General features: G+C 35.5%; 1 protein-coding gene across 1 annotated transcript; it reads right to left on the minus strand.

The window, feature by feature from the left end:
- Window positions 1-5,113: 5,113 nt before the first annotated feature.
- Window positions 5,114-6,515, minus strand: LOC149164828 (expansin-A2-like). Its single transcript, XM_089430998.1, has 3 exons — window positions 6,314-6,515; window positions 5,887-6,205; window positions 5,114-5,757 (listed from the first exon to the last, which is right to left on the minus strand). The coding sequence occupies exons 1-3, from the start codon at window positions 6,441-6,443 to the stop codon at window positions 5,454-5,456; spliced, it is 753 nt and encodes a 250-aa protein (XP_089287124.1). The 5' UTR covers window positions 6,444-6,515; the 3' UTR covers window positions 5,114-5,453.
- Between the last annotated feature and the right edge of the window lie 7,679 nt (window positions 6,516-14,194).

Consider the following 14,194-nt stretch of genomic DNA (forward strand, 5'->3'; position numbering starts at 1 on the left):
CCACTCCTCCTGATCCCTAGCGAAGGAAATGATGATCTTTTTTTTTCCACGCTTCTATGCAATTCATAGGACTCTTGGGAGGAGAAACATTCCCCCTCAATGGATGAAATAGTAAGAAACATATTTTCAATCGCTTCTAGTTCTTAGACCTCCGAGACTTTCTTCTTTCTTTCCCATGACTTTTTATTATGTTAAATTTATTTAAGACTTGTTTCAAAATAAACAACAACTGAAACATTGAAATGGGGAGAAAAAGGGGTCGAGTGGGACTTTACCAAAATAAAAGTCTCCTCATCATTTAATCATGCCGAATTAAACTTAAAAGGGATGACAATCTATTTGGTGGCCTCTTTAATCTCCGAAAACATGGGAGGGTGATATGAGATACCACCCTCACCAATCCATTATTAAATGGATGAAAAGCTATTTGGTGGCCTCTTTAATCTCCAAAAACATGGGAGAGTGGTATGAGATACCACCCTCATGAATCCATTGTTTTACCATGGGAAGCAAATCCATAAAAGGATTAACAAGGAGAAACCTATCAATTCTCTTCGCAATCCAATCCTCCCCCAAATGCATGTTCCTCAATGTAGGATCAACCTTATCAGGTTCCACATCCACCAACATGCTACAGGCAAGCCTACCTCTAAAAATACCTTTGTATGTACTCGATCGGTCCTTCACACCCTAAGATTCAGAAGGGCCCAACAAGAAATTTAAATCAACATCGATGATGACATCGTTTGAATGGAAGAACGATTTGTTTAGGTTTGATTCCCAAAATTGCAAACGGTTTAGGGAAGGACCATATATGTTCATAAGGGAAAGAGACTGACCGAGAACCAAAGAAGAAACCTCAATCCCCAAGAAAAATTTTGTGAACCAAATGTTTGAGACCAAAATATAACGAGGGTTCCAACCTGCCAAAAGCCCCCCAAAGTGGCCTGAGGTATCCACAACAAAAAATTACCAACACTTTAGGAGAGATTCAAGGCACAAGAAGGTCTAAGCATTACAGATCTTGTTGGGATTTGGAAAGGAAGGATTTTCTTCCATAAGTATAACCCTCCTCAGGAGATAAAGATAGTTGGTCTAATCCCCAAGAAATGCTACCCCTCCGAGGAGTCACAATCTCAAACTGTAGATGATAAAGGATGTCATCAACCATAGGGAATTCTGATGAGTGACCCTGGGTAGATGTAATAGGGAAAATAGTAGGGGAAAAATGAGGGGAGGGGAACTTTGAAGGTAAGAATGAACAAGCTTCACATATACCAAAAGATTTTGAAATACAATATACAGGAGATTTGGAAATAGTATTGCAAACTTAAAACACCATTAATGCAATGAATAGAGGAGAATTGAGGAGGAAAAGACTCAGTACCTTCACAACCCAAGGGCATGGAACCATCAAGATGAGAGTCTAGATGAGAGCCTTCAGTCGCCGAGTGATCCACTTGGTCATCGTCCTTTGGAACCAAAGTGTCTGCACTTGATGTAGAAACCCACATCACATGAGGATGGTAATCCTGCTCCAAACCCCTCATATGAGATAGACCTTAGATTTGTTCATCTTATTATGTATAGGGAGCATGTAATCCTGTGCAAGATGCCCCATATCTGTGACATCTCCAACACCTGAACGGGATGCCCTCATCATCCAAATTGAGGAGAGCCATCCCAAGACCCATGTTGAAAGCCCCGAAAAGACCACCACAAAGGCCCACACTAATGAGGATGCGTCCCATTGACATATCACCTATAGTTTCATAGCAAGAGACATGGTCCAGGTACACCCCCAATAATTTTCCAAGATCTCTCAAAATAAGTTCAAGCCACAAATCGGTAAGAAGACCCAAGATATGAACCAACAAAGGTATAATATCAACACCCTTCCTTTTAACATTGAATAGAGGGGTCTGCACCTTAAATAAAATAAGAGAAGAGTTGATAGTCATCACTTTTCCAACAATGAGCTTCACATCCAACTCATTCTGAAAAATCAGGTGTATCCATCCCTTTGCCAAAACCTTAATAGAGTAATGCTTTTTAATCAAGGGATTAACCGAAGTCTCCACCCAATTGGAAAGAAAGGGCCTGCCAAATTTCCTACCGTGAACCCTGTCGACCAAAGATGAGCGACTTAATGCCTCTGAATTTTGGATGGACACATCAGTACCTGAAGATAAAGCCATTGACACGTTCACTACATGTTGGAAATGCTCTTGCTTCCTTTTACCCTATGAGGCGTCATTACTTTTACTAGCAGAGCCCGCTATCAACAACTCAAGATCTTCCCCTACAGCAAGAAATGCTTCTTAAGCCCCCGAAGAAGAGTTTCCAACCATCGCCCGAGAACCCATATCCCTCAAAAGACAACTTGTCAAGGGAAAATCTTAGAAAATATGAGGAAGAGGAAATGAGATAGAAGCCCCAGAAACAAGAAACCCTCACTGAAACCATGAACTCCATAAGAAGCAATGTTAGTTGCCAAAAAATGAAAACCAAACACAGAATCCCACAACCCTAACATTGGCTAAGACAACATGGCAGGGGAAGGAAAACCCAAGCACCAAAGGGAAGAACGAAAACCTTGAAAACTGCTATTAGAAACATGACATTTCTGGAGGCAAAAAGTCCCTGTCATTAAAGGAGCAGAGGAAACAAATCCCTGAAAAAAAGTCTCAGAGGAAAAAATCTGTGTAGCAAGAGACACACCTACTAAAAAATTGGTAGATCCTCCATGAAATATGTGACCATCCCAAGACCACTGGGCCTAAATGTCATGAGAGTCCAACAACACCTCACTAAAATCATGAGGATCCTCATCCCTCATTCCCAGGAGACAAGACATTATCAGGTCAGCTTGAGAGCCCAACCTAGGACCCACCTATAAGACTACACCATTCTAACATAGGAAAGGCCAAAGAAAAAAAACAAAATCTGAAAATCCAAATCAACACTGCCCACAAAAAGAGAGGTAGAATGGATAGAAACTACATGGAGGTTTCACAGGTGCGACAATACCATACCACGTGCATTCATAGTGGGGAATATATATTGAAGAAAAAATGACATAATATATTGAACATATAATAGTGGGTAAAGGGTTTTTATATTGGAAAATATAAAAAATGGAACTCAAATTTAATGAAAAAATATAAACTGGTATAAAAAATATTAATGAAAAAAAAATATCCCTCATAATAATTGAGAATATGATCTTCGAGATCCCAAACAACCATTCAAAACTACCATGACTAACTTTGACCACCTAACTTTGGCGCTGAGTGTCATTCTTTCTTTTCCCCCACATATTTTGTTCAAATTACCTAATATTACAACCTCAATCAGACCCATTAAACTACCCCTCAAAACATTATAGTCATAAATCACTGATTTTGAGCGAGTGTTTTCATTTCGTGGTTTTGTGGGAAAACAATCAAAAATTTGAACTTGGTAGATAAATATTGAGGAATTTGATGATCAAAGGGCATTGTCTAGTGATGATATAAATTTGATTGAATTATATATATATATTTTTGGAATTTTATAAAATAAATTTTAAAAAATTAGAATGTTGCAGTGTTTAATGATTTTTAGATGATGGAAATAGATTCAGTATTATTAAAAACTTCTATAGTACTTGAAATCTTAAAATTTGATAACTTTAACTTAATTTTTCAAAAAATTCTGTCAGATTTTATCATAATCTTACCTAAATTTCTATTTTCCCTAACCTAATTTGCGACTTGCTAATGAAAGTACATGTAAATCGTGATCTCTTACGTAGGTCGCCCTTAAATATCAATGACGCTAATAGCCCTATAATTGTCTCGTTTCTTGTCTAACATACCGTGGAATTTTGGTTTAGATTCGATTGAAATTGTCATGATTTCAAATTGTACTTTCAATTCAAAAATGTCGGCTTCTGCATGCATTTGGAATATCAAAATTTCAGTTTGACCAATAAATTGATCAGACTAAAGAATTTATTTATCCATCAAAGATTACAGTTTGAGCATTATATCGATTGGATTGAGGAATTTTTAATATGGAATTAGGGAGAGCATCTCACGTGTGTTTAATGATTTTGATGAAAGTCGGGATTCGGAGAAGTTCTTCTGTGTTTTTAATGATTTCGTTGCTGAAAGTCATGATCTAGGATAGGATTTCATTCCACTTGTAAAAGTGGAATGAATGCAAGCATTCGATCGTTATGTCGTTGTTGGGAAAATTAGAATATACAGCAGGCACTGCATTGTTAGTTCGTCGTTAGAAAAAGGTTCATCTGTTACGCTCATGGAGCTGATCGGTGCCATATTACTTTGTCATTTACCCTTTTATGTCTCAGTGAAGTGACCAGTCTAACGCATATTCATTGTTCATTGTTTTTAATCATAGTTACTAATTTCGAAATCGAATTCGGATTTGAATACGATATAACAGGGAAATAATTCGATTCGAGTTTTTTCAAATTTGTAAAAAATTCACTAATATATTTAAATTAGTTTTTTTATTAAATATATGGTATCAATATTATGAAAAAATTCTAAATATTTGGATTATACAAAATTGACTTATCAAATAATTCTTAATTTTAATAAATACTTAAAAAAATTTACACCAATTAAATTAGAAACTAAAAAACTTTTCAAAAAATCTCACATATACACGACAACAAAACAATAAATAAATATTTTGATTATACAAAATTAATTATCAAACAATTTGTAATTTTAATAAATATTTAAAAAATTCTACACCAATTAAATTAGAAATTAAAAAACTTTTCAAAAAATCTCACAGATACACACCAACAAGACAATAAATATTTAATAATATTCACAGTACCCGCCAGGAAATATGGAATTGCAATCCCGGGAATGGAGATGAACGCAGACTCCTGAGGGCTTTGAAAGTCCCTCCGGAAGACGGCTTAACTAACCTGTGAAATTAATAGTCATAGCTTCATTTAAACTTAAAAATTGTCAAACGTATACTGCTTTACTCGAAACATTGATGAACGGTACATGCTTGGATCGTTCCCAAAATATGCAATTACCTATAACTCTTATTTCAATTAACTACACAGAAATAACGTTAATTACCCAGAAGTTAACTAAGTAAATCACTGCATGCATATAACAACGCACGTGTAATGTCATGAAAATCTCCGGCAATTTACTCAATTTACGAGAAATATGCCACTGATACAAAATATTGTCCAAATTACGCGCAGCAATATACGCGAAGTATATGTTAGCTTTATAGAATGGCAACCATCAGAAGGGCAGCAATCGCGTAACCCTATTTCAACACTAGGAAGCTTCCTAATGCACTCTCGGAGTAATAACCACATAAAAGCGGGTGATATTCTCGCATCACCTCGGCTTCCTTGCTTTTGCCTGACTCTTGGACAAGTTATTGTTGATACAGATGCAAATGGTTTAAAATTGTAGTCCTTCAAATGTCTGGCCGAATTGCCAATTTGCAGGAGCGGCGTTATAGGAAGTGATGGTTCTCCCATCGCTAGTGCTGACCTGGAAGGAGAGACTCTGCCCATTCAAATAGGAGTTGCTCTGCCAGTTCTGTCCCCAGTTACGGGACATTGGTTGCCAACCAGTGTTGGAACCTTTGATGGAAACCGCCTCCACATCGCCTGCACCTCCTACGTTGGTAATGAGCACCAAATTGAAGTAGGAGTTCCCATTAATCGTGAATCGAACTCCTCCTTTCCTTACGCATGGTACTCTGCACACATAAATATTAACCTTCCTGATTAGAATTTCATCCCAATTAAAGTCAAGTTGCGAAAAAAAATTCAGGATTGAAGAAGACTAAGATAGTGTTGGCACGTTAATTAGAGTAATAATTAATTACCTTCTGAATATGATTGGAACAATGCCACTTCTGTATATGGCGAGCTGCTGAAAAGCAGGTTGAGCCATGTCGAAATGTTGGAGAGGTGGATTGCACCATCCTCCATTGTCGTTGGGAAGAGCATAGTTAGGGGGGCATAGGTTAGTAGCAGTAACAGTAACGGTGCCCGGAAGACACCACCGTGGGTCGGACTGATCATTGCATTTCATTTGGTAGCAGGCTCCGCAAGTAGCGCCATTGTTGAAAAGTGCCGTGCTCAGAGCTGCAGTGTTCGTTCCATACCCTTGGCTATACAAATTACCGTATCCGCACGCACCGCCTGTCAAATTAATTTCACGATCGATTTTTTAGCTAACATTTAGTATTAAAATCATTAATGTAAATCTGAAACCCACAGGACTGGAGTTTTATCGAAGTCTGAACTTACCCATTGTGCCCGACGCATCGCTGCCACCGTAAAACGTAGCATGTGCAGATTGCCAGCTGCTATCTTGTGCGTAAACTGCAGCGGCTAACCAGAAGAAACCGAACATTGTCGCCAGTTTTACAGGTGCCATTTTACAAGGAAATAAACGGTCGCCTTAAGTATAAGTAAACTTCCCCTCAATTGGTATATCACCTAAGAGTTAAGTCGAATCGGATATCTGATCAGTGCACGCTGAGAGATCTCCATATATATAGAAAAGGGAGGTGGATCAGCTATCCAGTTTTCTTCCGTGAACTGCGGTGACCACCGCGACGTCCGGAGAATGTTTAGAGATAATCTGGTATGGAGTTATTGACTGCACATGCACCGCTAATTCACACAAACGGTGGTCGAGTTCATTTCCTGTGATAGGGCCATGTGCGCACATGGTATCAGTTGAATTTTTCGCTGATGGAGGGCGTCGATCTCCCGTGACGGGGACCATCTGCACATGGGATCGTAGAATCCGATGAATTTTGCGGTCATGGCGGAGGCGCTTCTTATTTTCAAATGTTTGACCATATTATAACCCATACTGTGGGCGACTATTCAGCCTACACTTTTATACTTTTGTTACTTACAAGTACATTAATACGGAAAGGCAGGTGCTAAATCGTATCTTTGCTTGACTTTGGTAATTACGTTTATAAATTATATATATAAAGGTCATGAGGAAGTAGGTATTAAAGTTTATATACATAGATCATGAGTCATGACTAAGTAGGTATGGAGGTTAGGCTCGTAAGTTACTCGCATATGTTTTGAGCTTTAATGGATACACAGTTTAAGTTGGTCTGTTTTCTCATTCTATTTGTGTGCTTTCATTTTATTTTATTAAGGAGTTTTTATTTTTAATTATGTGAGGGTGAGAAGTGTGATGTCTTTATTTTTATCTGCAAGTTCTTATTTTTATTTGATATGTGTTAAGAAATTACTCATTTTTTTGTTTATTAATTGATATGTGTTAAGAGACTATTAATTTTTCGTTTATTTAGTTTTTAAAATATGATTTGTTTTTAGTTTAATTTTATATTAGTTTATATTTATTTAATTATGAATTTATTTTGGAAAATATTATATATATATATAATAATAGATTTAATAATATTTTTATATCTAATAACAATAAATTTTATATTAAAATTATATCAAATTAATATTTTCAAATATTACATTTTTGATAAGGAAATATTTATGATTTTAAAAATTTTAATACATTTATAAAGTATGAATTTTGTTTTTAAAAATATATTTTACAAATATTTAATTAAAAAAAATAGTAAAAGATTTTTGAGTAATATTTTATATTCTTTCTATTGAATTATATTATAGTTTTTTTTAATTTATATAGTTATTTTCATTTTTGTTTTAAGCTAACATTTTATTATTATTTTATTTTAAAAACAACATACACATTTCCTCATACTTTGTTTAATATAATAATCTAAATTTAAACCTATTATAATTAAGAGAAAATATCTCACATCCAACTATATTTAAAGTTGATAAAATTTAAATATAATACATTTAAGATTATTTTGATATTTTTAAAAATCAGATAGGATCTCATTGATTACTAACACATTAACCAACCAAAAAAATAAAAAATAAATACAACCTCTGCATTCTATTTCATTAATTAAAAAAAAAAATATAACAAATATAATTGATTTATCACTAGAAGTCAAAAACAAATATAATGAAAAGCTTTCCTTTAATTTAAAATTTATTAATCCCGCGCTAATCTAAGATGGCGTTGGATCAGGAAAGAAAACAACCCAATTCAATCCGTAGATTAATCGTAATTCGTATCCCGGAATGGGCTCATCCGCACCTGGGTTTCTAGAATGCACGAGTTTTACCCTAGGAAACGCCTCTTTATTCTTCCAGATTCCACCATATTAGAACCGACAGTCTTGGAAACGGTGCCGATGGTGGGCGACATTTAAGCCTACACTTCTATTAATTCTTCCAGATTCCACCATGTTATGACCGATTCTCTTGGGTGCGCAATGGTTGGCATCATTTGAACCAATACTTTTCTTTACCGTGTGTGTTTTTTCCTGGGTGAGGAAAGAAAGACCGTCGTTAGGATTTCAGGTTTGTTTTATATATTTTTTATCATATGGGTTGGTTTTATATTTTTTATCCCTTATGTATTCGTCATTTATATTGACTATTTTTAAAATTGTATTGGTATTTGTTTTTTTTTTATTATTATTATTATATCTATATCCATATCTATATATATAAAAGTTTTAAGTTTTTAAATTTCATTACGGTTGCATGAATTAATTTTTATAAATTTCAAATAGTGAGTCTTATTAAAGGCATGTAGAGGTGTAATGTGTAGTTGTTTTAATAATAAAAATTATAGATTTTGATGTATGATTTTTTTTCAAATTTTATGAATATGATATTTTTATTGAATAAGTTAAGGAAAATAGTATAAATATTGATTTAAATGATTTTATTTATTTTGATGTTTTTGTAGAGGAATTAGGTCGCAAGATCATATTAATTGGTGGTTTTAGTTTTGTAAAAGTTTGGGTTGAAAATTTTAGGAGTTATTTGGAGGTTTTAAATGACCACCTTTTCTGGTCTCAATTTTATTATGGACCTATATTACATAATATAGATATCGATACCTTTCCAATAGTGTAAGAATCACATCAATTAGAGATCATATGTGAAGGTTATGCCTTCAAGAAGTTAACCTATCAAAATTGACCATCATAGTTCAAGAGTACCCCATCATTCATGGAAAAGGGGCTCATTATGGGGTCATGATGAAGAAGACTTTAGAAGACTCAAAATTGAAACTCTAATTAAGAGTTCAAGAATTTAAACTTAACCGCTAGTAAATTATGCAGTTGTGTTGTAACTAGGCCACTAGGAGGTAAAGGGGTTTCATTTTATTCTAGTGCATTTTCTTCCATAAATGAGCAGAGCTGCTAAAAGTGGATATAGAGAGTGCAAACATAGAGGGTTTCAATACTATAATAATGCATGGGCCAAAAGTCTCACTCCTTTGAACTTCCATCCATTTCTATTCAAGGAAAGAGAGAGCAGGGAAGCCTCAGTTTCCAGATGTGCTTTCTCTTGAAAGGGTTTCCGAGGTTATATCTTGTATTATTATGATGTGTTAATGGTTCTTCTAATTGTTCGATATTTTCTATATAATTATAATCTGAATACATATGCAACTGTAACAACCCTGGTCAAAATTCCATGTAAAAGTTAATAAAGGAACAAATAAGAACAAGGTCATGGGACATGTATTCCAAGCTGAATGTTCGGAAAACCTTCCTAGTGGGTGTTCATTCAGTTTATTATGTCTAAGGAAATTGACAAAGGCAATGGCAAAGGCTTTGGAAAGGAAAAATGACGTTTTTGGCACATTTATTTATGAAAATAATGGAAATTAGGAGAAAAGTAAGGTCAAAGGTCAATGGCTGCATTTGAGGAGGAAAATGAAGGAAAATAATGGAAAATGAAGAAAATAGAGGCTTCACTAATAAAAAGGATTTTGAGGATTAGTGGGCAAGCTTGGTCAGTGTAACCTTTTGTTAGTTCATTTTTGGATCTCTCTCATTATTCTCTCTCTCACTCACTCACTCTTGAACATGTAAAGTTTTCTTGGAACACTTTGGCATTAGATCAAGAAACGAAAACAAGGAAAGGGGAAGGAAGGAGCAAGCAAAGAAAAGAAAGATCAAGCAGCTACAACAAGATTCTTTGCAGGTATTGATTTGCATGTTTGATTTCCTTGTTAGATTTGGCATGCATGGTATTGCATGTGGTTTTTTACTGTCATGGCATGGGTTTTTCCAAGTGTGACAGTGTTTTCAGCCTAGCCTTGCCATTTCCAGATAGCCATGGTGTGATGGTGTTCTAATGTTTTTCTTGAGTTGGATTGTTGGATGGATTCAAAGTTGAGTGAGGTGGATCTTCATGTAGAAATTCCCACTGTAGATCACCTGATAATGCAATATACTAAAGCAAAATACTTGATCTACTTCTACAAACAAACTTGTAGAAGCTTAATTGATTATGAGCAAGATCAAATAGAACACATATAATAGAGAATGAGAAATCAATCACACATGAAACACAGAAAAATACTCTTGGGAAAGCCTCAACTAAAAACCCTAATATCTGTATTATCATACAAGTGGAAATATGTCCGAATTACACAAAGCTTTAGCTCACAAGCTATCCAGCTCTCAGTACAATCCCTCTGTTGCTCATAGACAGTCAAAGGCTTCTCACAAACCTTCTCCTTAGCCCTCCAAGCCTCCTATTTCTTTACGCAGTTTCTTCTGGGGTCCAATGTTGCCACCTATGTGAATTCACCTCTCACACTGCTCACTGAACTCAAAAGTAACTGCGCAATCTTGAAGGAGATAATTCCTTCTGCATGGATGAGTTTCCTATATAGGAAAATTCCTCCAATTTATAGTACATTGTCCCTTCCTCTGATCTCAACTAGGTCTCTAACTGAACTGACATGCATGAGTTATTTATGAGAGAATATTCAGTTATCGGAAGTGCAGCAGTTACATGCATGCATGCATTAACTAACTGAACTCACAATCAGTTCCACAAACTGTTGGAACTAATCTAACTGGACTTAACTGTAATGCCCCACTTAAATATTATCCTACAAATTTTGTTAATGTTTACATTATCTGAAAATATTGAGAAATATTGGTCTAATATAAAATTCATGATTTCCATTATTCAAATTCCCCACTTACCTTCTCAAATTGAATATTAGGTAGGATATGGTCTCCTTCCATTATTTCAAAATATATGTATTCATTTCACATTACCCAATGTACCCTCGCATTTACTAAGGAGAAGACATGGTCCTCGCCATGTAATTACATCTCACATTCCCCAATGTACCCTCACATTTACTTGGGAGAAGACATAGTCCTCTCCATCTTATTATCAATATATATATTCATTTCACATTCCCCAATGTACCCTCACATTTACTAAGGAGAAGACATGGTCCTCTCCATGTAATTACATCTCACATTCCCCAATGTACCCTCACATTTACTTGGGAGAAGACATAGTCCTCTCCATTTAAGTATCAATATATATATATTTACCTCACATTCCCAAATGTACTTTTCACATTTACTTGGGAGAATACATGATCCTTTCCCATTAAATTCTCAATTTTATATTCATGTCACATTTCCAAATGTACTCCTAGCTTACTTGGGAGAAGAGAAGTCAACTGTAAGGATGGATGAGAAGTTAATGACATTAATGAGAGGTGGTTGAGATGGAGAAGGGAAGGAGGGTATAAAAAGGGAAGGGGGAAGGAAGAAAGGGGGGTTGGGGGTCTTGCTTATGATTGTGGGGGTTGGTTGTGATTGTTTGGACTTGTTATGATTTTGGGAGACCTTGGAAACCTATGGAGGTTTCTTGGGTTTGAGAGGAGGAAAGTATTGTTATCTGGTTTTGCACATTCTTCTTGAGGACACACTATATCTGGTTGGACTTGGGCACGGAGGGCTAGGAAACCTGTGGAGGTTTCCTGGGCTAGGAATTTATTTCCTAGTTGGCTGGGAGGTAAATCTAGTTGGGTCGGTGATAAGGAGCATTCAGCTGGAGCTATAAGACAAAGGTATCATCATCAACCACCGGAACATGTATTTTTCCATGGACTACTCTTGTTAAGTTGATATCAATGGAATGCTCACCTTAATTTATGTTGCTTATGATAAAATGATAAGATGCTAAATGTTGAAAAGCTATGTAAGAAGGTCAGTAAGCTCATTTTATTACTTTTAAATCAACAGGAAAATAGATCTATTAGTGTATAATAGATTGAGGCTCTAATAATAGGAATCAGGCCCTTACCCATGGTATCAGAGCTTTGGTTCAAAATCTGGACCCAAAGCCCACTAAATAGCTATTCCATAATCAAATTTCTTATTAAATAGTTGAAAATCCAGAAAATTAGAATGTCAAAGTGTTTCAACAGCAGTCCAATGGCTTAGTGCCTAGGGATATGATAGAGCTAGTGTTTGCTTCAACTTAAATGCGCTTGTAAAATTCCTGACAGAATAACTAATATTATAGAAATAAAAAAAATCTGGACCGAGCTCCTAGATGAAGAAGCTTGCAGTTCTGGGGACTTTTGCAAACAGTGATTAGGTTGCAGTTTTGTGGATCAAGATAAAGATCATATAAAACCCTGTTTTAGAAAACTAAGGGGCCAGTTCTAGAGCCCAAAGATGATCGAATATCCTGGTAAGGAGAGCGCAGTTCTGGACACAATAGATGAGGTCTGTGTTTACCCTTGAAGAGAATCAAAGCCTCTGAGCTACCTCAATCCGAAGCTCAGAATTTTGTGCACATTTATGTGTGACCAAACTCCAGGGCATTGACAAAGTTAACGAAGGGTCTCATCATTTAAGAAAGTTTTCAAGCATTTAAGAGATCCGAATTCTGAACCACCTATGAGATCCGAAGCATCATATACATCAGTGGATAATCGATTTTACGGTTTCACATAGCAAATATAGAGTAGCTCTTCTGTTAAAGTCAAATTACAGTCACTCAAGAGCGGTCATCAAATTACAGTCACTTTATTTAAGGTATATTTTGCAGTCTTGTATAATGCCATAAAAGACGAGAACTTGTGGCAAAGTATCACAGTTCTGAGGCTATATATATACATATATATACCTGCAAGTTTGATCAAAGAAATAAAGACCATACGTGTTTAAGTGTAAAACTGAACGCATTAGAGCTTTCGACTTCGATCTCGAATTGTTATTAGATAAATATTAATATGTTGTGAGAAATCACAGGATCCTATTCAAAATGCTACTATGATAATGTCGATTCAAATCCATTTACTCGTGCTTATTCCTCAATTTAAGTCCAACCTCCCCTTTGGCTGTGGCTGCATTTACTACTCGTTTTTCTGGGCTGGCTGGATTGATTTTCTTCGTAGAGAGACAATTTGATTTGTTGTTCAATCTTAAATTGATTTTTTAGGTCCCTATTTCACTACTGCACATATCTCCTTGTGTCAATGGGGGAGAATATCATAGCATTCCTCTTACGTATATCTTTGTCGTCTCCTCTTTTAGAACAGTGAAATCAGAATACATGCACATGGGTCTATGATACCCCTCTGTTCTGTATATTGTGTCCAAGTCTCCACGTTTACACTTGTGCTACGGCACGCGGTCGGAGAGGGAAGAGGGGCTTAAATGGAGAAAATTGGAATTGGGATGGGATAAACACTTTATTCTCTTGCTCTCTTGCTTTTCTTTCTAGTAGGAAATATGAAATTTCTGTTCATGCTGCCCGTTTGATCTATTAAAATGCCATTCGGGGTATATATCTAATTCGTCGACAGATCATTGGAAAACAACATCACATTCATTATAAAGACAGTGAGCTTTGTTTATACTTTATGACGATAATCTTCTAATTGTTGCTGTATCAAAATTGATAATAAGCTGTTTGTATTTGGAATGTTTTATGGTGATCTGCATTTTTCATCTTGTGGCATAGAAGATAAATTCTCAATTTGCCCCAACTGGGTGTATGAACTACTTCTGTATGTTTGATAATAATATGACACGCACATCAGGGTTATCCTACCTTAACGGGATTCATAGTCGTTTTTTATCTTTCTCCTCTCTGCTGAAATTTTCAAGATAAAACTATTGAGTATGAACACAGAAATAGCTGAAATGTCATGCTTTGGAACATCTACTTTTTAATGAGTAAATGACTTGTTAGCTTCTTTTTTATATTGTTTAGTATTAACTTCGAAAGTTGTGTTTCCTTGACACAATA

Source organism: Pinus tabuliformis, chromosome 5_1 (genome assembly GCF_031772625.1).
Source record: "Pinus tabuliformis cultivar Carrire ecotype Pingquan chromosome 5_1, CPIR1, whole genome shotgun sequence".
Classification (NCBI taxonomy): Eukaryota; Viridiplantae; Streptophyta; class Pinopsida; order Pinales; family Pinaceae; genus Pinus; species Pinus tabuliformis.